The sequence below is a fragment of the Propithecus coquereli genome, unplaced genomic scaffold (genome assembly GCF_000956105.1).
Source record: "Propithecus coquereli isolate 6110/MARCELLA unplaced genomic scaffold, Pcoq_1.0 Scaffold536, whole genome shotgun sequence".
NCBI classification, from domain to species: Eukaryota; Metazoa; Chordata; class Mammalia; order Primates; family Indriidae; genus Propithecus; species Propithecus coquereli.
Window position 1 is genome coordinate 415,078 of NW_012151241.1, and position 22,040 is coordinate 437,117.

At 45.7% G+C, this 22,040-nt stretch overlaps 1 protein-coding gene across 1 annotated transcript; it reads left to right on the plus strand.

Annotated features, from left to right (window-relative positions):
- The first annotated feature begins 15,549 nt into the window (after positions 1 to 15,549).
- On the plus strand, positions 15,550 to 21,836 carry TIMM22 (translocase of inner mitochondrial membrane 22 homolog (yeast)). The gene is made up of 4 exons (XM_012657293.1): positions 15,550 to 15,816; positions 19,103 to 19,299; positions 19,774 to 19,846; positions 21,263 to 21,836. The coding sequence occupies exons 1-4, from the start codon at positions 15,579 to 15,581 to the stop codon at positions 21,337 to 21,339; spliced, it is 585 nt and encodes a 194-aa protein (XP_012512747.1). The 5' UTR covers positions 15,550 to 15,578; the 3' UTR covers positions 21,340 to 21,836.
- Positions 21,837 to 22,040: the final 204 nt, after the last annotated feature.

Here is a 22,040-nt window from a genome sequence, read left to right on the forward strand (position 1 = left end):
CCCGCTCCCTCGGTCCGCTCGGCGGGCGGAGGCGGCGGCAGCGGCACCGCGCGGGCGTTGGGAGAGGAGAGCCCCGCCCACCGGGGCGCCATGCCACGCCCCCGGCCGCCCGCCCTCGCCACGCCCCCTGCGGCCGGCCGCGGCCCCAGGGGTCCGCTCCCGCGGGGTCGGCGGCAGCTGGCGCTGGGGAGCGCGGCGCGCGGGGTAACCCCCTAGCGAGGAGCCTGACCGCCACGCTCCACTATGAGGGAATGCCCGGAGCCTAAGTGAAGAAAGGATAAGGATCCGCCGAGCCGGCCCTTTCGGAGGCGGCAGTCGGCGCTGAGTGGGACTTGGCCACATTCCTGCCCCCATTTCCTCTCCACTCCCCAATTCTGTTATTAAATATATATTCTCTCCAGACTTCGCAGAAGATTCCCGCTCCCCTGCCCGAGTTCTTTACCCCTTTTTCTTGTTCCTCCCCGTCCTGCTCCTTGCTCTGCCTACACCAAGGCCTTAGGTCACTTCGGCCCCCACTGACCCCTCCTGAAATGCTTCTAGAATTTACCGTCTCCCCACACACGTCACTTGATCGAGCTAGGTCCTGCTCGACAGTTATTTCTCTGTGTGTATGTTTTATTACTCTCTATTTATTGTAAGTGGACTGGAGGACGCCACCTCTTATTTTCCCAGTGCGGCTTCCGATAGGGTGCTGGGCACACAGGAGACAAAATTCAGAAATGCCTGTGGGCCGATGGCAGGTCGCAGTGTGGGATTCAGTCCACAGGTCGCAGCGGCCATTCCCCACCAGCAAATGGCTCTCTTCCATCTCCACAAATGTATGCAACAGATGCCACAGCATCTCTAAGTCAATGCTGGCCGCTCTCCTGAATCGGCTTCATAGCTTGTATCAAGTCTGTTGATAGTTGAGAAAAATTCTAGGGATTTTTTTTTTTTTTTTTTTTGCCAGCTGGCAAGATGCTCCCGGATGCTTAGGGAGAACCTGGATTAAACTGGTGGTCTGTGGCAAGTCTTCCAGACTCCCCATCCACCCCCCAACCTAACCCATACACACCCGAGAAAAAATGTATACCATGCCCACCCACCATAGAGGGCCGTTGGTGTGGACCAGCTCAGCTACCAAGGACCCAACGAAAGCAAGCAAACAAACAAAAACCCAAAAACAAAAAACGCCCCTCTCCGAGCCCTCCGCCACCGCTTTGGAAGTTATTTCTTGGGCATCTACCGCCATCTAATGGAAAGAGTGGAAAAGAGAAAAAGAAAATGAGGTCTACCAGAGCTCGAAGCGTGAGAAGAGATACCAGCAGGACCAAGCAGAATGTTGTTATTTCACAGTGGCTTTACACACACACACGCACACACGAATGATAACACGCTTTATAGTAGTTAATTTAAACCTTAGAACATAACCGAAAGTTTTTGGCACAAATATAAACTTTCACACCTAAGGTTCTCAATTTTTCTAGGGTAGGAAAAGGAATTGTACAGGTTTTCAGCTCAGTGAAATATGACCAATAAACGGGTGAACAGATGGAGCTGGAAGCCAAGAGTGGATTGGTGATCTCTACAAATTAGATCCACCTTCTCAGTCACCACCTAATGTCGCTCCTTTCACAAGTAAGATCTTTAGATCCAGGACTGCCTTGAAGCAGGTAAGAACCCTTTGGGAAAGGCAAATTCCATGTTAATTCTTAGGAGACTGACATGCTAAAATTCTACACCACTGTATTATTATAAAACACACAGAAAACATCACATTTTAGTGAAAACATTTGAAGCTACTAATATGACATATGTTAAGATATTAGATATATTTTTAAATCCTGTTTTTAAAAATGCTGTAAATAGACTAAAATGTTTTATCTTCTCATCCAAATCATAGTTGAAATGCCATTGGGTGGGTATATGGGTTTGGCACTATTGAAAGAGTGTTAGACAGATTTCTACACTTGGACAGTTTCAAATGAACACTAAAGAAATGTAAAAGGACTACAAGCATTTACATCCTACAGAAGCCAAAGGACAAAGTATTTGGTGTGGAAGTAGGTGAAGAGGGAGTTTGGGGGATTGCAAATTTGGGAAAATAGTGAAGTCATTATTAGAGTACTTAACTTTGGTACACTAGGTGCAAGTCTGATATAAAGAGGCAGTTTGTTCAGCATTTTACTTTTATTATTTTACAGGAAAGCACTTTCCACTGGAATGTGTCCAAACCAGCATCTGGCACCTGGGAAAGTGAGAGTTCGAACATACTGCACATGAAATATAAATAAAATTTAGAGAATTGTTGGTGCAGTAGGCCTTGGTTAGAAGCCAAACATTGCAGCTGCCTTTGAAAGGGGTGTGGGAAGAGGGGATTTGCAATGGAAATGATTCCAAAATCTTAATTCTAGTGGGTGTTTGTTACAAGAAGTGCAAGGAGACTCATTTGTTGTCCTATAAAGAATTAGCAGATGTCCTTTGGCCTGCAGAAAGCACTCTCCTTGCTTATGCAGTATACTTAGAGTGAATATCCCTACTTGTATTTAGCTAGTTATGGTAATAAATTGATTTGGCTATTCTGAAAATTGTTGTTTTAAAATATGTATTAAGGAGTCACACATGCATGACATTGTGCAGAACATACACATTACAGACTTTTCTTTTGAGAAATTGCATTCTAAGGCACATGATGTCATATAACACACACACAGAACAAATATCTATTTGTCACTTTTAAGATTCATAAATCACAATCCTTCGTCTTCAGGTGCACAAAGATGTATGTGTACAGATATTTATTGCTACATTGGTGAAATTAGAAAAAGACTGAAAAACTGGAAGTGCCTAACTATATATCAATAAAGATGATTAAATTCTGACATATTCATCATCTGGAATACAATCTGGTCACTGGAAAGAATTAAGGAGATTTCTATGTATATTATATTAGTCTGGATTCTGCAGAGAAACAGAACCAATGTATACGTAGATACCGATTTTTTTTTTTTTTTTGAGACAGAGTCTCACTCTCTTGCCTGGGCTAGAGTGCCGTGGCATCAGCCTAGCTCACAGCAACCTCAAACTCCTGGGCTCAAGCGATCCTCCTGCCTCAGCCTCCCAGGTAGCTGGGACTACAGGCACGTGCCACCGTGCCCGGCTAATTTTTTTTTTTTGCTATTTTTTAGTTGTTTGGCTAATTTCTTTCTATTTATAGTAGAGACGGGGTCTTGCTCTTGCTCAGGCTGGTCTCGAACTCCTGAGCTCAAGCAATCCGCCCGCCTCGGCCTCCCAGAGTGCTAGGATTACAGGCGTGAGCCACTGTGCCCGGCCTAGAAAGGGATTTATTATAAGGAATTGACTCATGCAATCATGGAGGCTGAGAAGCCCAAGATCTGCAGTTGGCCTGCTGGCGACCCCGGACAGCCAATGGTGTAAATTTTGATCAGACTATGAGCCCAAAGGCAGGTGAAGACCTATGTCCAGCAGCAAGACAGGCAGGCAACAAGAGAGAGAGTGAATTTTCCCTTACTCTACCTTTTTGTTCTAGTCAGGCTTCCACCAATTGGATGAGAGTCACCCACATTGGGGAGGGAAATTTGCTTTACTTCATTTATAAATTCAAATGCTAATCTCATCCAGAAATACCTTCATTGTCATACCCAGGATAATATTTAGCCAAATATCTGGGCACTCCATGACCTACTCAAGTTGACACACAAAACTAACCACCACAAGTCTACCCCTTATAAACTTGGCACCCATATGCATCTCTTTAAACCATACTTAATCTCCAAGTGAAGACAATAATAAGTCATATTTCTACCTAACATGGCGTACAACCAAAAATGCACTAACTCCATCTGCAGAAGGTAAAGTCTCTGAGTGATGTTTACTCTACTTGACATCTCATAACTTAAACACTGTGATGTAAAATTAACAACACTTCAACACTATGCTATAAAACCAATACATCTTAGATTACATGGTAAGGGAATTAGAGAAGAAACAAAGATATTATACAGGGATATTTCGTTTTATTGTACTTTGCTTTATTGTGCTTCACAGACATTGCAGGGTTTTGTGTGTGTGTGTGTGTGTGTGTGTGTGTGTGTGTGTGTGTGTTTTGTTTTGTCTGAGACAGGGTTGCTCTGTTGCCTGGCCTGGAACGCAGTTGTGTCATCATAGCTCACTGCAGCCTCCAACTCCTGGGCTTAAGTGAGCCTCCTGCTTCAGCCTCCTGAGTAGCTGGTGTGAACTAAAATAAAATATTAAGCCCTCCCCAGCTGACTGAATGGACCTCCTCTTGGCCAAGGTGACCCCAGAAAAACCTTAAAGCTGAGTTCCCAGCCATGAAGAGAAAAGAGGCCAGACATGCCTAGTTACTCTTTGTAACAATAAGATTAATAGGACCTAAGGCCATGTGACAAAGCTTAAACTACACCTGCAGGCCATCAATTTATTTAACAGCTCACTTGAGTTTCAGTAAATGTCCCCTGGCTTGTCTCTGACAAACAGACATCCTTATCTTAACTTAAAACATTCCAAGTTGAGGGGAGGGGGCAAAAGAAAAAAAAAACCATTCCAAGACTTTAGACAAGCTTTATTTCTTTAACCAATTACAAATCAAAGAATCTTTAAACCCACCTATAAACTATAAGTCCCCGCTTAGTGATGTCCCATCTTTTCAGGCCAAACCAAGGTATATTCTCCATGTATTGACTTATGATCTTACATGTAATTCCTGTCTCCATGAATGTATAAAACCGAACTGTAACCAGGATACCGCGTGCAAATTTTCTCAGAACCTCTTGAAAACATGTGCTCTAGGCTGTCAGTTACACACACTCGGCTCAGAATAAAACTTTAGAATTATTTTACAGACTTTGGGTTTTTTCCATTAACTCTGGGACTACAGACACATGCCACCATGCCCAGCTAATTTTTGTATTTTTTGTAGAGATAGGGGTCTCACTATGTTGCTCAGGCTACTTTCGAATCCTGGCCTCAAATGATCCTCCTGCCTCAGCCTCCCGAAGTGCTAGGATTACAGGCATGAGCCACCATGGCTGGCCAACATTGTAGTTTTTACAAATTGAAGGTTTGTGGGAACCCTGCAATCGAGCAAGTCTATCAGAACCAATTTTCCAACAGAATATGCTGACTCCATTCTCTGTATTATATTTTGGTAATTCTCACAATATTTCAACTTTTCCATTATTATTACATCTGTTACAATGATCTGTGATCAGTGATCTTCGATGTTACTATTATAATTGTTTTGGGGCCCCATGAATCATGCACATGTGAGAGGGCAAACTTAATCTATAAATGTTATGTGTATTGTGACTACTCCACCAACTAGCAACTCCCTGTCTCTCTCCCTTGCCTGTGGTCTCCCTATTCCCTGAGACACAATGATGGTGAAATGAGCCTAGTAACCCAACAATGAGTGGTCTCTAAGTGTTCAAGTGAAAGGAAGGGTCACACATCTCTCATTTTAAATCGAAAGCTAGAAATGAATAAGTTTAGTGAAGAAAGCATGTCAAAAGCTGAGATAGGGCCCAGTGTGGTGGCTCACACCTATAATCCTAGCACTCTGGGAGACCGAAGTGGGAGGATTGCTTGAAGCCAGGAGTTTGAGACCAGTCTGAGCGACAGCGAGACACCTCCCACCCCAATCCCTACCATCTCTACTAAAAATAGAAAAATTAGCCGAGCATGGTGGCACATACCTGTAGTCCTAGGGAGGGAGGCTGAGGCAGGAGGATCACTTGAGCCCAGGAGTTTGAGGCTGCAGTGAGCTATGATGACGCCACTGCCCTATACCCAGGGCAACAGAGTGAGACTGTCTCAAAAAAAAAAAAAAAAAGAAGAGAAAAGCTGAGACAGGCTGAACACTGGGCCTCTTGTGCCAGACAGCTATGTTGTAAATGCAAAGCAAAAGTTCTTGAAGCAAATTAAAAGTTCTCCTCCAGTGAACACATGAATGATAAGAAAGCAAACAGCCTTATTGCTGATATGGAGAAAGCTATAGTTATCTGGCTAGGAAATCAAAATAGCCACAGCATTCCCTTAAACCAAACCCTAATCCACAGCAAGGCCCTAAGTTTCTTCAATTCCATGAAGGCTGAGAGAGCTGAGGAAGCTGCAGAAGAAAAGTTGGAAGCTAGCAGAGGTTGGTTCATGAGGTTTAAGGAAAGAAGCCATCTCCATAATAAAGGTGCAAGGTGGAGCAGCAAGTGCTGTGGAGAAGCTACAGCAGGTTATCCAGAAGATCTAGCTAAGATCATTGACGAAGGTGGCTACACTAAACAACAGATTTTCAATGTAGATGAAATAGCCTTCTATTGGAAGAAGATGCCATCTAGGACTTTCCTAGCTAGAGAGGAGAAGTCAATGCCTGGCTTCAAAGCTTCAAAGGACACACTGACTCTTGTTAGGGGCTAATGCAGCTGGTGATTTTAAGTTAAGTCAATGCTCATTATCATTCTGAAAATCCTAGGGCTCTTAAGAATTATGTTAAATCTACTCTATGCTCTATAAATGGAACAATGAAGCCTAGATGATAGCACATCTGTTTACATTATAGTTTACTGAGTATTTTAAGTCCACTGTTGAGACCTACTGCTCAGGAAAAAAGATTCCTTTCAAAATATTACCATTTGTTGACAATGTACCTGGTCACCCAGAACTCTGATGGAGACATAGAAAGAGATTAACGTTGTTTTCGTGTTTGCTAACATGGCATCCATTCTGCAGCCCATGGTTCAAAGAGTAACTTTGACTTTCAAATCTTACTACTTAAAAAATATATTTCATAAAGCTATAGCTGCCATAGATAATGATTCCTCTGATGGATCCGGGCAAAGTAAATCAAAAACCCTCAGAAAGGATTCCTCATTCTAGATGCTATTAACACTCATGATTCATGGGAGGATGTCAAAATATCAACATGAACAGGAGTTTTAAAGAAGTTGATTCCAATCCTCATGGATGATTTCGAGGGGGTCAAGACATCAGTGGAGGAACTGAAGGTATTTCCACCACAAAATGCAGGTGTGGTAGAAAACCAAGAGAACTAGAATTAGCAGTGGAGCCTGAAGATGTAACTAAATTACTACAATCTCATGATAAACCTTGAAAACTTCAAGGAATGAGGATTTTCTTCTTATGGATGAGCAAAGAAAGTGTTGTTTTTTGTTTTGTTTTGTTTTTGCTGTGAAGTGAGTTCCTTGGTCAGCAGCAATGCTGTGTGGAATACCATGACTGTGGGTAAGGCATTCTGTAAGCCGACCGATGGTTTTGGCAGAAACATTGCATGCAGGGAAGGCAAATCCATATCCAGAGTGTCTATTCCACTATGGACAAAATTCTGCCTTTTCCACGATGGAAGCAGTCCACTGTAATCAACCTGCCACCAGGTAGCTGGCTAATCACCTCAGGGAATGGTGCCATAATGGGGGCTCAGCGTTGGTCTCTGCTGCTGGCAGACAGGGCACTCAGCAGTGGCTGCAGCCAGGTTGGCCTTGTGAGTGGAGATCCATGCTGCTAAGCTCATGAATAACCTCCATCCCTGCCACCACAGTCACTTCGTTCATGAGCCCATTGGGTGATGACAGGGGTGGCTAGGGAAAGAGGCTCGCTGGTATCCACAAAACAGGTCATCCTGTCCACTTGATTATTTAAACCCTTCTCTGCTCAGGTCACCCTTTGGTGAGCATTCACATGGGGCACAAACACCCTCATGTTTTTTTCCCCAGAAAGGCCTATCCATGTACTTCTTCCCGAAACTTCCTTGTCACCAATTTTCCAATCCTGTTCCTTCCAAGTCCCTGATTATAGCCAAACCATTGGTCATAGCCCTTGAATTGGTATATAATCACACATCTGGCCACTTGTCCTCCCAAGCAAAGTGAACAACCAGGTGCACAGCTGAAAGTTCTGCCCACTGGGAGGATTTCCCTTCATCCCTGTCCTTCAAGGATGTGCCAGAAAGGGGCTGCCGTGCAGTGGCTGTTCACTTTCAGGAGGTGCCTGCACACCATGTAGAACCATCAGTAAACTGGCACTTGAGTTTTCTCTTCCTCTGTCAACTGATCGTAGGGAACTCTCCATGGGGCCACGGGTGCAGGCTGGGAGAGAGAAGGCAGTGTAGCAGGAGTGGCAGCCAAGGGCCTTTGGGGTCACTCCTTCACATAACTTCCTTGTACCTTCAGGGCCTGCTCAGGCCTGATCATGCATATAGCATTTCCTTTTGATGATGTACTGCCTTGCTGTGCACGCCTACCTATGGCTTGGTGGGTCAGAAAATACCCAGCTCATGATGGGCAGCTCAGGCTGCATGGTAACTTGGTGGCCCATGATTAAGTGTCAGTCTCTATGAAGGCCCAGTAGCAGACCAAGAGCTGTTTCTCAAAAGGAGTTATCCACAGAGGAGGACAGGGCTTTGTGCCAAAATCCTAAGGGCCTGTGCTGCAATTCACCTACGTGGCCTGCCAAAGGCTCCAATCAGCATCTCTACCTGCCACTGCCACTTCAAGCACCACTGAATCTGCTGCATCATGTGGCCCAAGTGGCAGAGCAGCTTGCATAGCAGTCTCAACCCATTGCAGAGCCTTCTCTTGCTCTGCGTTCCACTTAAAACCAGAAGCTTTTTTTGGTTACTCAATGAATGGGCCAGAATAACACACCAAAATGAGAACTATGTTGCCTTCAAATATTTGGACACCCTGATAGGGTGGGCGCAGTCAAGTTGACACATAAAATTAACCATCACATACACTGATATGGAACATCTAAAAGATGTAACACAAGAGAAAGTAGGGTACAGAATAGGGAGGAAATACTAAACAACCACTTGTAATCTTCCTGGATGGAGAAAAAAACATATTCACAAATGTAATGCTTATATATGCACGAAATATATCTAGAAAGACATTTAAGAGATAGTAACAGGTTGCTTGGGGAAGGGAACTGGAAGACTAGAAATAGATGTGAGAAAAATACGGAAGGTTTTATTCTAGTCCAAGAAGAAAATACTTTTGAATTTTTGAATATGAACTTATTCAAAAGATAAGATACTGTAAGTGGAGAAAGAAATACTTAAAATACAGCCGGACATCTCAGAATGAAAGAGAAAAAAATGTCTCACACACACACAAATATCAAATTCCATCATAACAAAGCTGTCAATATAAAATGAACATTTTGATGGTAAAAGTTTTCCAAGTCTACTCAGTTCAGGAAATAATGGATTCAACAAAATTTGAATCAAAATGGATTCAAACAAGAGATTTAGCCCATTTAATTGAGAGTTCCTCGTAAACGATTTTACCTGTAGATTAATACTATATTACAGTTTTTATGTCTGTTTTATCTTTTCCTTTTCAAAACGTTGGTCTTTTGTGGCAGATATGATAAGGGAAATTGCTTGAGAGAGAGGTGAGTGAAGCGACATATGGAGGTGAGATTGACAAGGATCAAGATGAAGGAAGGGAGAGAAGAGCTGTGTTCTTGCTGGCTCTAGCAGAAGTGTGGCACCAACTTGACATGTAACCTTGGGAAGCCACCACTACTGTTCTTTTGATTATTCATTTCATCCCTAAGCAAAGCAGGACAAGTCTGGTCTCTAGTTCTTGAAGTTTCCTAACTCTTTTGTAGACGTACAAGGTGCTAGAGAAAACATGATGCATATTGCTGACCTTAGGATCACAATTTGTGCCCCCAGTAGTCATCAAGGTGACTCTAGTGCAGATATGGCCAAACTATATGATTCATTACCGAAGTCAGAAGTAGGTCCTAACAATTCCCTAATCCACCAGTCGGACTGCTTGCCAAATTTCCAATAGCTTTTTTGTAAGCAAAGCTGAAGAGATAGTAAGCAAATCTGGATTGTTAGGTATGAGTGAGTAAATATAACATCCTAACAATTACAGTATGGAGGAAATCTGCTCTAGAATATTAAGACCACCCACCAAAAACTGGCTAGAATCCAAGGATCTGTCACTGGAAATAATACAAGATAACTCTGCAGGCTATTGTAAGTCAAAATAAAAAATAATTGATATAATAATAGTGAATACATCCCGACATTTGACACTCGATTGAGGACAGGGCACAAACTCAGCTCTCAAACACCAAAGAACACAAAGTGTTAAGAATGATTCTGAGTCATCACTTCCAGACCCAAAATTGAGTTTTGAGAGCAGACAACTGGGAATATTTGAATGAGAACTAAACTTACATGGTAGCATCTGGGCACGAGTTGTAAAAGCAACACACTGAGTTTAGATTTTTATCCTGGCACGAAGTAGCATTCGGAACAGGGGGCACAATCCCATTTATGGGTTAAAAGATCATTCTGTGGATGGTTTAGAGAAGAGTAAGGCAGGAGGCACAAAGACCAATTAAGAATCTGTTAATTGAGAAATGGTGGGAGTCCACCCAAAGGCAGTGGAAATGCGTACAAAAAGGGAGGCATGGGTTTGAAAGGTATTTGGAAGGTATGCGGGTGAGCAGAAAGCAAGGACTCTAAGACCAGCAGAATGCCTGGAATCACCATTCACCCAGATAGGACGCTTAGGGAGGGCGGGTTTGAGGAGCAAAATAAATTCTCATTTACCTGAACCCTGTAACCTCATAACAGCTGCCACCTGTGGGTGCCAATAAAAGCCACACCCCTTAGGTGCCCCTCTAGCCTGCCTTTCAAATCTGTTTCCTTTGACCTCGTTTGGGAGCCTGATTTGGGGGTCTGATTTCTTGCTGATTGCCCCCCAATGGCTTCAGGCTATTTCTTGCTTTCTGAGGCCCCCTTTACTGGGGCTTGAGGCTTCAGTTCTTTTGACCCAAGTTCACACCAACCCCCTCACTCACAGGTGCTGCCTCCTCAGACCTCAGAGAGCCCAGCTTGAGGTCTCTTCTCTTGAGGAAGGATGGAGGGATGGAGGGATGGGAGTTTCCCCCTAAAACCCAGGTTGGCCTCAGCATCCGGTGTCCTGGTGCTACTCAAAATCCTACAAACTCTTCTCGTGCCAATGAGGCAGCGAGGCCCAAGGTGTCCAAGGCAGCCGGGCTCTTATTCCCCTGTATGACTGGAGGCCTACCTGCCAGCGTTCCCTGCAGGTCAGGGGTGCTCTGGAGTAATAGGCGACTCAGCTGTGGCAAGCTGAAGAAGTTAAAACAAAAAATACCCAACTCCACTTGTCTGGCCTGTGTCCTGGCCACAGTGAAGCTGCACTGCTGTGTGCCACGCCTAGGAAATTTCATCTCCACCTGTGGGACCTCCACGCCTTTCTCCTTGAGAAAACACCACCGGGACACAGAAAGCTCTGGGATGGGGGGGAGTGGCGAGTGGGAAGAGGAACTGCTGATGGTTTTGTGCCTAGAGGCCAAGGCAGAGAGAAGAGGGTCTGCCTCTGTCTGGGTCTTCCCCTGGGCGAGTGCTCCCAAGGCCTCCTGAGAATCAAACTGCCTGTCAGTCTCCTGTGGCAGGAGGTGGCCATCTGGGCTTTTGGGGGCACTACTGCAAGACCTATGTGTAAGGCTGGTGGCGGGCACCCCTCCCCTCCCTAAAGAAAAAAGAGAAGCCCATGAGACCCGCCCTAATACTGTAACATAGAACTCTCCTCTTTGCACGCCAAAACTTCGCACGGAAGAAAAACCCCCATCCCCCAACTCTAAAACCTTTATAAGTCTGCTCAACACTTCCGGGTGTGCGACTTCTCTGGCCCCCTCTCTCGGGACCAGTGAACCTTGCCCGGGAGCACTCCTTTTCCCCTTCCCCCAATAAAGCCTCGTTGCTTGCCCTTTTCACTCTGCTCGTCTTTCTTTCTCTGGCGCCGACCATCCAAAAACCTTACATTTGGTGCCAAAACCCGGGACCATCCAAAAACCTTACACTATGCAGATGAACTTCTCACTTCAGTGCCAAACAAGTGCCCAGGTAGGAATTGGTGACTTTTTTCCCCACAACAAATTAGCCCAGATCCTTGAACTCCAGTCCTTCGAGCAAGTCAAACTTGCTTTAAGGAGAGAAATGAAACGCAGTCCGCCACCTTTCGCGTCATCTCAGGGAAACCCTCCTGAAGGACCCTGGCCCCATCATGCACTCTAGACATCAGTGAAATGAGTAGCTGTCCCCAACTCAATGGAGCTCTGAGTCCTGTCAGTCTACTTCCAATGTGAGGTAACTGTGGACAATGATACAGACTGTGGTCCTCAAAACACAGTCCTCAGCCAGCAGCGGTGGCAGCACCACCTGGGAAATGCAAATTTTTCTGCCCACCCCAACTTTACAGATTGAGAAACTAACTCTGCGCCCAGCACTCAGGAGTTTAACAGCCCCTCCAGGAGCTTCTGACGCTCTCTCGAAAGGTTGAGAAGCACTGATACAGAGTGGTGGCCTTGGGCAGCTTCATGGACTGAGCCTTCCTTGGTTCAGCAAGCCTAACTCCCTACCAGGCCAAGACACCCCCCACCCCTGAGTAAGAATAGATTATGCTGATAAGTGACTTTCACTGTGGAGAGAGAGGGGGGTGACCAACAGTACCTCAGAGCTGCGGGGGGTGGGGGAGACACTTTCCAGAGCCTGACAGATGCTATTCATCACCTGCGGCCCACGGGACCCCACGACTCTTGTGGCTGGAGTCCTCACACCCTCTGCTTTCATTCCATCTTCTGCAGTCAGCAGTGTCAAGCCCTATGTCATCTGTGAACCCCATTTGGGATAATACATATCCTCTTGCAGGGAAAGGACTTCGGAAAGAAAAGCTAAGAGCCACTCCACTCCCTCACGTATGTATGTGTAACCATCTGGTCCCCATTCCTACCAGGCAGTGTATTCCATCCTGAGCCCAGCACAAGGTGTCCCAAAAGTATGTCAACACTGCCTTACAGGAGGGCCCCTCAGGTCCCACCCATTTCTTTCCTGGGGCCCCAGAGACTCTTCAAATGAAGATGCCTCACTTCCTGTCACAACTCTCTCATCTCTCAGTTGTATCAATTATGCTATTGGCTTTTTTGGCCAACATCTTTTTTCCTCTTTTTTTAAGAGACGGGGTTTGCTCCATTGCCCAGGATGCAGTAGAGTGATGTGATCACAACTCACTGTAGCCTCGAACTCCTGGGCTCAAGCGATCCTCCTGCCTCGGCCTCCCAGAGTGTTAGGCTTACAGGCCTGAGCCACCATGCCCAGCCGGCCCTATGCTGCACTTCTCAACTTGGGCTTCCTTATCCCATCCCCACTCATGCTATTTCTTTCACTCCTGGGCTCCAGTGACATACCCGCAGCCAGACAGCACCTGAAAGAACTACAGGCCGGCTGGGGTCTCACAGACTCCCCCCCACCCCCGAGCACACCACCCATCTGTGCCACCACTGGGAGTCCTTCAAGGGATGGGTCATGCACTCAGAGCCTTCTGACTCTTCCTACAACCCTTCCTGTGACTCTAACTCATCTTTAACTGTCCCCTGTTCTCTCTGACCCACTGAGATGCTCTTCCAACCCCATATCCTTGTTGCCAGAGCAGACAGCCTGGGGTGGAGAACTGAGCTGTAACATGAGAGCTGCTGGATTCCCAACGATGCCATGGCTAGATAAGGTCCCTAGACGTCTGGCACAGGTTCAGCCCAGGGAAACAGACATGGGCAACCACTTCTCATTTTCAGAATATATTTGAAGAGGGTCAAGATTTCCATCAGATGAAACCCATTCCAGCCATGGAAGGAGATGGGGGGAGGGAGACACCAGATCAGTGTCTGTTCCCTCCCCATCCATGGTCTGGGCCAAGGAAGATGTTCTATAAAAGGCTCCCTCCCCCATGTACTTTTGCCACAGGGAGTTTCTCTACCTGGTACCTTGAATCCTTCCTGAACTCTGAGGCAGACCCTTCCTTTTGGGTTTGGTTATTGCCCTCTAACTGGTCCCAGGGATTAGCTGTTTAGGCCATTCTTTGCTTTGCAAGGCTGCCTTACCTGGGACTAGCCTGGGAGCCTTTCCCAACATCTAGACCCACTGTTGGCTCTTAAGATCTCAGCATGAATCTGAGTGCTGGGCCCCTTGTTCATCTGCAAGGACAGGGGGGTTGGCAGGGTGAGTTGAGTTAGAGGTGCCTATGGGAAATGTCTGAATCTTGTGCATATGAGGAAGGTCTAAGCTGGAGATAAAGATTTAAGAGTCACTGCCACAGTAGAGGTAGTAGTAAAAGCCATGAGGGTGGATGTGGTTGCCCATGTAGAGTGAGCTGCCTAGAGGATGAAGCCCTTAGAGGACCAACAGGAAAGGGGCAGGCAGAGGTGCCTGCAGAGAAGTCTGAGAAGAGCAACTGGGGAGGCTGCAGAAGAACTAGGAGAGAAGGGTGCCACCAAAGCTGTGAAGAAACTTCAAAGAAGGAGGGAGGAGTCAACACTGTCAAATGCAGCTGAGAAGTCTAGCAAATGAGGTGTGAATTAGATTTGACACATAGGAAGTTACTGGGGACCTCAGGAATAGCTCATGCAGCAGCCCGTGGGAGCAGAAGCGGGGTGAAGCGTATGTCCTTTATGCAGCATAGAGAACTGTGGATACCAGAGAAGCATCTCTGCCTATGTTGACGGGTACCCTCACCACCTTCTGTTTTCATTTATGTTTCTCTTAACCGAAACACCCCAATAAATGGCTAGTCTGAACCAATACAATAGTTTGGGGTCTATTTTAGTATTATGAAAACTACTGCAAAAAATTTTCTGGGTCCATACACAGTACTATCTCACAGTTTACCTATAGGTATTGAATTTGCAAGCTGGTAAACACTCGAATTGGCTCAACCTAATATATATTTGCCTTTTTATGGTAATACGAGTCTTACATCACTAGTTCCACTGACAAGTGACTGGAGTGAGTATCGGCCACAGCCACCTCCACTTCCCATTCTCGTCCCTGATTTTTCTTACGCTTGGAGAGTTTCACTCATTTGTTCACTCATTTTTTGGGCCCTTCTCTCTCCTCAAAGGCTTAGTTGTTGAACAAAGCATTTATTGCATACACTTACGTCATGCTTTCACGTTTATCTCCAAAGCATCCTCCATCGTTTACATTCCACAGCAACCGCAAGGAAGGTAGGACACAGTCTCACCGCCTTCTTACAGTTTCAGGCTGGAAAGGTAGTGGTAAGGCGCGCGCGCGCCCTGCCGGCGCCCCGGCGTACTGCAGCCTCGCGAGCACACGGCCTCTCTTCCCTGCTCCAGTGAGCTCCAAATGCTCCAGACGAGGCCGAGGCGCGAGAGCACGCGCAAGGCTTCCTGGGAAATGTAGTTGGATGTTTGGGTTAGAACTATAAATCCCGGCACACACCGCGCTACAGCCGCTTTCTGACGAATCTGAATCTTGTTTGCGCCATGGGAAAAGATGTACAAACCTAATTCAGTTTTCACAAGACGCTTTTAGAAAACGTGATAGCTCTCTCGGCAGGTGTGCACAGACCGACTTTGCTTCCACAGCATACCCACATTGGCGAATCTGCTATTGCGGTACTGTGGCCAGCCCCTCAGGGCCCCAATGTGAAGCTTGTGGAATCTGCTGTGGGAAGAAGGACGCGAGGGTTGCTTGGGCAGCTACTGTCATGGCGGCGACAGCCCCCAATGGCGGGGGCTCAGCGCCTGCGGCGACGGGTTCCACAGAAGCCCCGCTGCAGTACAGCCTTCTTCTGCAATACCTGGTGGGTGACAAGCGTCAGCCCCGGCTCCTGGAGCCTGGGAGCCTGGGCGGGATCCCGAGCCCTGCCAAGAGTGAGGAGCAGAAGATGATCGAGAAGGCGATGGAAAGCTGCGCTTTCAAGGCTGCGCTGGCCTGCGTGGGAGGTGAGGCGAGGCGAGTGGGGCCCTTGGGAGGCTGAGGACTTGGACGGCTGTGGGGTTCTCTGCCAAGACCACGCGCCTGAGAGGCGAGGGACCTGCGGGTCTCGACCTTGACTACACCTCCTCCTCGTTCAGTGCAATGTCTCTCCTGTCCCTATGGTCAGCTTTCGCTTATGGAAATTGGATCAGAGAATCGATACTAAGGTTGGAGCCTAGAAGTTATAAAATGGTTGACTTCATTCATTCATTCATTCACTTTAGTAGTTATTCATTCAACGAGGTGGTGGGAATACAGGGTGAAAAACAAGAGTCTTGTTCTCATAAAGCTAATATTTTATTATATAGGGAAGGATGTTGAGAAGGAACCCCGCAGAATAGTGCTGCAGACATAGCAAACTGCAAATTCAAAGGTACTTAAGGCAGCAACTGCCTTGAGGTTTGAAAAGCAGAAAGGCCAGTGTGACTAGAGAGCAGCCAGCAAGAGGGGTAACGAAGTCTGGACGTCTGGACTTGGCCTTCCCCCACCTCCCACCCCTTTCTTTTTTTTTATTTTTTATTTTTTTTAGAGACAGGGTCTCACTCTGTTGCCCAGGCTGGAGTGCAGTGGCACGATCATAGCTTACTGCAGCCTTGAACTCCTGGCCTCAAATGACCCCCTCCCTCAGCCTCCTTGAGTAGGTAGGACTGCAGGTGTGCGTGCCACCACACATAGCTAATTCTTTTTCTTTTTTGTATAGACATGGTCTCATTATATTGCCCAGGTTGTTCTCAAACCCCTGGCCTCAAGCGACCCTCCTGCCTGTGCTTCCCAAAGTGCTGGGATTACAGGCATGAGCCATGGCCCTGGCCTTTTTGTCTTTTTCTTAAACCTTTTGACAATTTGAGAATGTACAGTGTCCCTCCTGTGTGCAGGGAAAAAAGGGTTGACCATATTTGTGGATGAGTTTAAATCTTGCTGAGCATAAAAGATTTTTTTTTTTGAGACAGAGTCTCACTCTGTTGCCTGGGCTAGAGTGCCGTGGCGTCATCCTAGCTCACAGCAACCTCAAACTCCTGGGCTCAAGCGATCCTCCTGCCTCAGCCTCCCGAGTAGCTGGGACTACAGGCATGCGCCACCATGCCCGGCTAATTTTTTCTGTATATTTTTAGTTGTCCAATTAATTTCTTTCTATTTTTAGTAGAGACGGGGTCTCGCTCTTGCTGAGGCTGGTCTAGAACTCCTGAGCTCAAACAATCCGCCCGCCTCGGCCTCCCAGAGTGCTAGGATTACAGGCGTGAGCCACCGCGCCAGCCGAAAATAAAAGACTTTTAAGGAATGAATATGCAAAAGTGAGAATGCAAATGAAAAAAAGTAAAGTATAGCAAAAAGAAGAAAGAGATCTTTTTTGGTTGTGGAAGGCCACAGAAGAGGGGAAACTGGAGCTGTCGCTTGAAAGATTGAGAAAATACAGGTAGACAAAGAAGAGAAATATCATTTCAAGTTGGGTGGAGTGGAGGATTTGGGCTTTTTGCTTAGGCAGTAATTGATTTTTTTTTTAAGAAGAGTAACAAGTGGTAATGAACACGATGAATCAAGACAGAGTGTGGTGAAGAAAAATCTCTGAATGGGAAAGCCATATTGGAAGTTTGCTAGAAGCTTCCTGCGGGCAGGGACTGGGTCTTTATCATTGTGCCTCACACTAATAAATCACTTACATAGTTGTTGAAATAATGAATGGAGTCTTTGTAGTGCTCCAGGGTTGAAGTGATAAAAGCTGGAGACTAGGATGGTAATTGTGGACATAGACAGGGAGGGACATATTTGAAAAACTAAGGCAAAAGATTTCGCCATCTTTCATGACTGACTAATTGTAAAGGGAAGCAAAGAAACAGTCAGAAATGCTCATAAAGGCCGGGCGCGGTGGCTCACGCCTGTAATCCTAGCTCTCTGGGAGGCCGAGGCGGGCGGATTGTTTGAGCTCAGGAGTTTGAAACCAGCCTGAGCAAGAGCGAGACCCCGTCTCTACTAAAAATAGAAAGAAATTAATTGGACAACTAAAAATATATAGAAAAATTAGCCGGACATGGTGGCGCATGCCTGTAGCCCCAGCTACTCGGGAGGCTGAGGCAGGAGGATCGCTTGAGCCCACGAGTTTGAGGTTGCTGTGAGCTAGGCTGACGCCACGGCATTCTAGCCTGGGCAAAAGAGTGAGACTCTGTCTCAAAAAAAAAAAAAAAAAAAAAGAAAAAATGCTCATAAAGTTTGGAACTGGGGTGATAGAAAAGAAGGAGCCATAAATAAGGAGAAAAGTCTGGGAAGGAGGTGTCTGTGATTTCATTGAACTTGTATTGACCATGAGGTGATGAGAGGGCATTTGTCTGGAAATTACAGGAGGCTCAGGGAGGTCAGATATAGACAGCAGAGTGGAATTTGCCATTTGGTAGCTTTGAGACCCTCAGGAAGTTACTTAACCTCTCTGAATCTTGGGTTCTTCATCTATAGAAAGAAGAGGATAATAGCATCTACCTCACAGGATTATTGTGAAGAATAAATGAGGCAGTGACTATAAAGCACCAGAGTACAGTATCTGGCACATGGTGCTTACTAAATGACTATTATGAATGTCACCATGGTCAAGGGAGTGTTTTGCAAAGTTGATAGCTGAACTTGAGGGTGGCTGGTTTACATATGAGAAAGCGTAGAGAGAACAGAGGGTTAAAAATGGAATCTTGGCTGGGCGCAGTGGCTCACACCTATAATCCTAGCATTCTGGGAGGCCGAGGTGGGAGGATCACTCGAGCTCAGGAGTTCGAGACCAGCCTGAGCAAGAGCGAGACCCCGTCTCTACTAAAAGTAGAAAGAAATTAGCTGGACAACTAAAAATATATAGAAAAAATTAGCCGGGCATGGTGGCACATGCCTGTAGTCCCAGCTACTCGGGAGGCTGAGGCAGGAGGATCGCTTGAGCCCAGGAGTGTGAGGTTGCTGTGAGCTAGGCTGATGCCACGGCACTCTAGCCCGGGCAACACAGTGAGACTCTTGTCTCAAAAAAAAAAAAAAAAGTGGAATCTTTAGGAATGTTGGGAAATGAAAGGAGAAAGAAATCCAAGAGGAGACAGGAAAGATGCTGTTGATAAGATAGACCCTGGATTGTATAATGTGGAAACCAAGCAAATGGAGAGTTTGAGTGGCAAGGGAGGGGTGTCCTCTGCACTGGTGACCACCCAAAAGTATCCTTTCAAGCATGATCCCAATGCAGTAATCCAGGAAACATGCCAAAGAAATCTTCATTTCTGTGTTTGCTTCTAGGATTCGTCTTGGGAGGTGCATTTGGGGTGTTTACTGCTGGCATTGATACCAACGTAGGCTTTGACCCTAAGGATCCTTACCGTACGCCGACTGCAAAAGAAGTTCTTAAAGACATGGGGCAGAGAGGAATGTCCTATGCCAAAAATTTTGCCATTGTGGGCGCCATGTTTTCTTGTACTGAGTGTTTGGTAGAATCTGTAAGTGTCTTTGCCTTCTGAGAAATCTTTGCTTGCTGCCATCTTATGACTTTTATACAGAAGTGCTCTTAATGATATTAGAAAGCAGATCAGAAACATCAGATATGTTCTAGATTGAACTTCGATAAAAAAAGGCCCTGATGTAAACTTTTTGTGTGTTTGTAATATGGGCTTGCATTATTTCTTAACTTTTTGTAGGCATAGTTAGTTAATGATTTTAAACATGAGACTTATTGGAGAGCCCTAGCAGAAATTTTGGTTACTTCTTAAATGTTGGACTTGGTTTCAGCACTCTGGTGCCACCTACAGGAAGCATCTGTGAACGCATTCGAATTTTAGGAACTATAGTTTTGGAAAAGATTAGGTTTCCTTTGAGAAGAGACTAAATTAGCTAACTAGAAACCCTGTGTGTTTTTCCTTAATCATCCGTTTGGCTTGTTTCTTTGGCTCTAAACTGCACTTCTCTACCCGCAGTACCGGGGAAAATCAGATTGGAAGAACAGTGTCATTAGTGGCTGCATCACTGGAGGAGCCATTGGTTTCAGAGGTTAGTAAACATCACTCAAATGGTTTCCCTTTGTGGCCTTGGACAGCGTGCTGAAGTTGACATTTCCAAACGTATGAGTGTTCCAGGGACACTTGATATTCTTCCCTTCTGACAAATAAATCATGTTCATTTCTGTGTTAACTCAGTTTTGGAAATTTGCTAGTATCTAGATCAAGTTTTCTCAACCTTGGCGCTAGTGACATTTTGGACCAGATAAATCTTTGCTGGGGTTGGGTCTGTCTTATGTATCATAAGATGTTTAGCAGTATCCCTGGCCTCTACCCACCAGATGCTACTAGCGCCCCTTCAATTGTGACAACTAAAAGAATCTCCCGATGTTGCCAAAAGATCCCTGAGGGGCAAATCACCCCCACGTAAGAACCATTGATTTAAATTTATCTTAGGAAAAAGGGCTGCCCCATATTGAATATGTGGGAAAACTCTCACAGTGAGTAATCCCTGGAGTATGTTGGTATTCAGGGTAGTACAGAAGCATGGCTAGGTCCATTCAGCCCTGGCTAGCCCCATAGCAGACCATGCTGACTTTTTGCTCCAGGCATTTCAAGTATTTAGGCATTTTTCTTAATAATTCTAGACAATTGTCAGTTTCAATTTTGCATATAAATTATAATGGTAATATCTTTCTGCAGTGGAGGATTCTTGGATGTCTGTCTATTGAAAGCCAAGTACAGATATTCTGAAAGTATTAGATTATCAGCTGTAAACAACAAACAAACTAGTTCCCTGCGCCTTCTCCCTGTTGGCGTATTCATCACAAGTGTGTGGGGTGGGATCTCGGTGACCTGACTTTCCTAGAAGCAGCAGTGTTGTTGCTAGGCCACTCTCCATGTGTCATGCCCTGACTTACGCAGAGCAGAAAGCTGTTTTCTCATCTTCTGAGAGTTAGGATGATTTGCTGTCATGCAGACCTGCTTTTGCTTGTCAAAAGCCGTTTACAATTTGTAGAGTAACTTCTCTTTTGGTCTTCCCTTTGCTCAGCTTTGTCAGGGCCTCCTTGAGAAACTCAGCTCTCTCCAGGACTGCTTTGATCACCTTCCCAGGAATTTATTCCATAAACAAATCAGGGTAAAAGGCCATATGCTTTTATTTGATTCCAAGGGCTGGTTCTTAACCAGTTTCCTGCCTGTGAGGGGCTATTTCTATAAGACTGGAAATTTTAATTCCTTGAATGAAAAAAGCTAAACAATGTACAGTTAGATAAAACACACTGGATTAAATCATATGCTTTGCTTCCTTGAAGTCTTAGAGAGAGCTGTGATAGGCTGAGTGACTTAGAACGCTTAAGCTTTTTTTTTTTTTTTTTTTTTAACGTCTGTGGATGTGCAAACCTTTCGTGAATGCATCCTGACCCAGCCCCTGTCAGTACAGGTAATATCATTTCTGTTTGCTTTACAGCTGGCTTAAAGGCTGGGGCCATTGGTTGCGGAGGTTTTGCTGCTTTCTCTGCTGCAATTGATTATTACCTACGGTGAGAGCAATTGCCTGTGGCGAAGGATGACGCCAGCCCTGGATCAGAGCTGTTCTTTGGAGGATGGTTTCTGCACCGCTCCAGGGCCCTTGCTTCAAGGACTGAAGACATTTGTTCTCCCTCACATAGTTGGTGTTGTGAGGAAGCAGCCTGGCTGCTCTCTGCCTCCAGCCTTCAGAGCAGCCACACTGTCCTCTCCTGGACTCCAGCCAGGCTTGACAGGAGATGTGCCAAGTCAGAGTCTCTCCTTAGGGCAGATCAGGAGACAATGTGTTGACTTGTAGGAATTAAGCTGCACAAAGGTTCAGTCCTGACCACAGCTGGCCCTCTAGGCTGTTTGGTGCTGTGGGCCAGAGGTGACTGCATCTTTGCATATACGCAGGAAGCTGCTGTGCCTTGGAACTTCATGCAGCCATTCATCTCGCATACCAGGGCAGGGTAAGGTAAATTTATGCCATCCGACCAATTATGTTATTTGTTTAGCATTCTGCCATCTTTGTTGAAAAAATATATATTTATATAACAGTTTAAAATGTTGGCTTATTTTTATTTTTAAATTCCACAATTCCAAAAATAGTGCCAGGTGGCTCAAAGATTGAACATCCACAGGGAAAGAGAAAGCTCCTGAGAAGTCAGGGAATGTCGGATTCTCAGGGTTTGTAGAGGGATGTATTATCCTCACCAAGAGTGTTAGGTCAGCCAGGG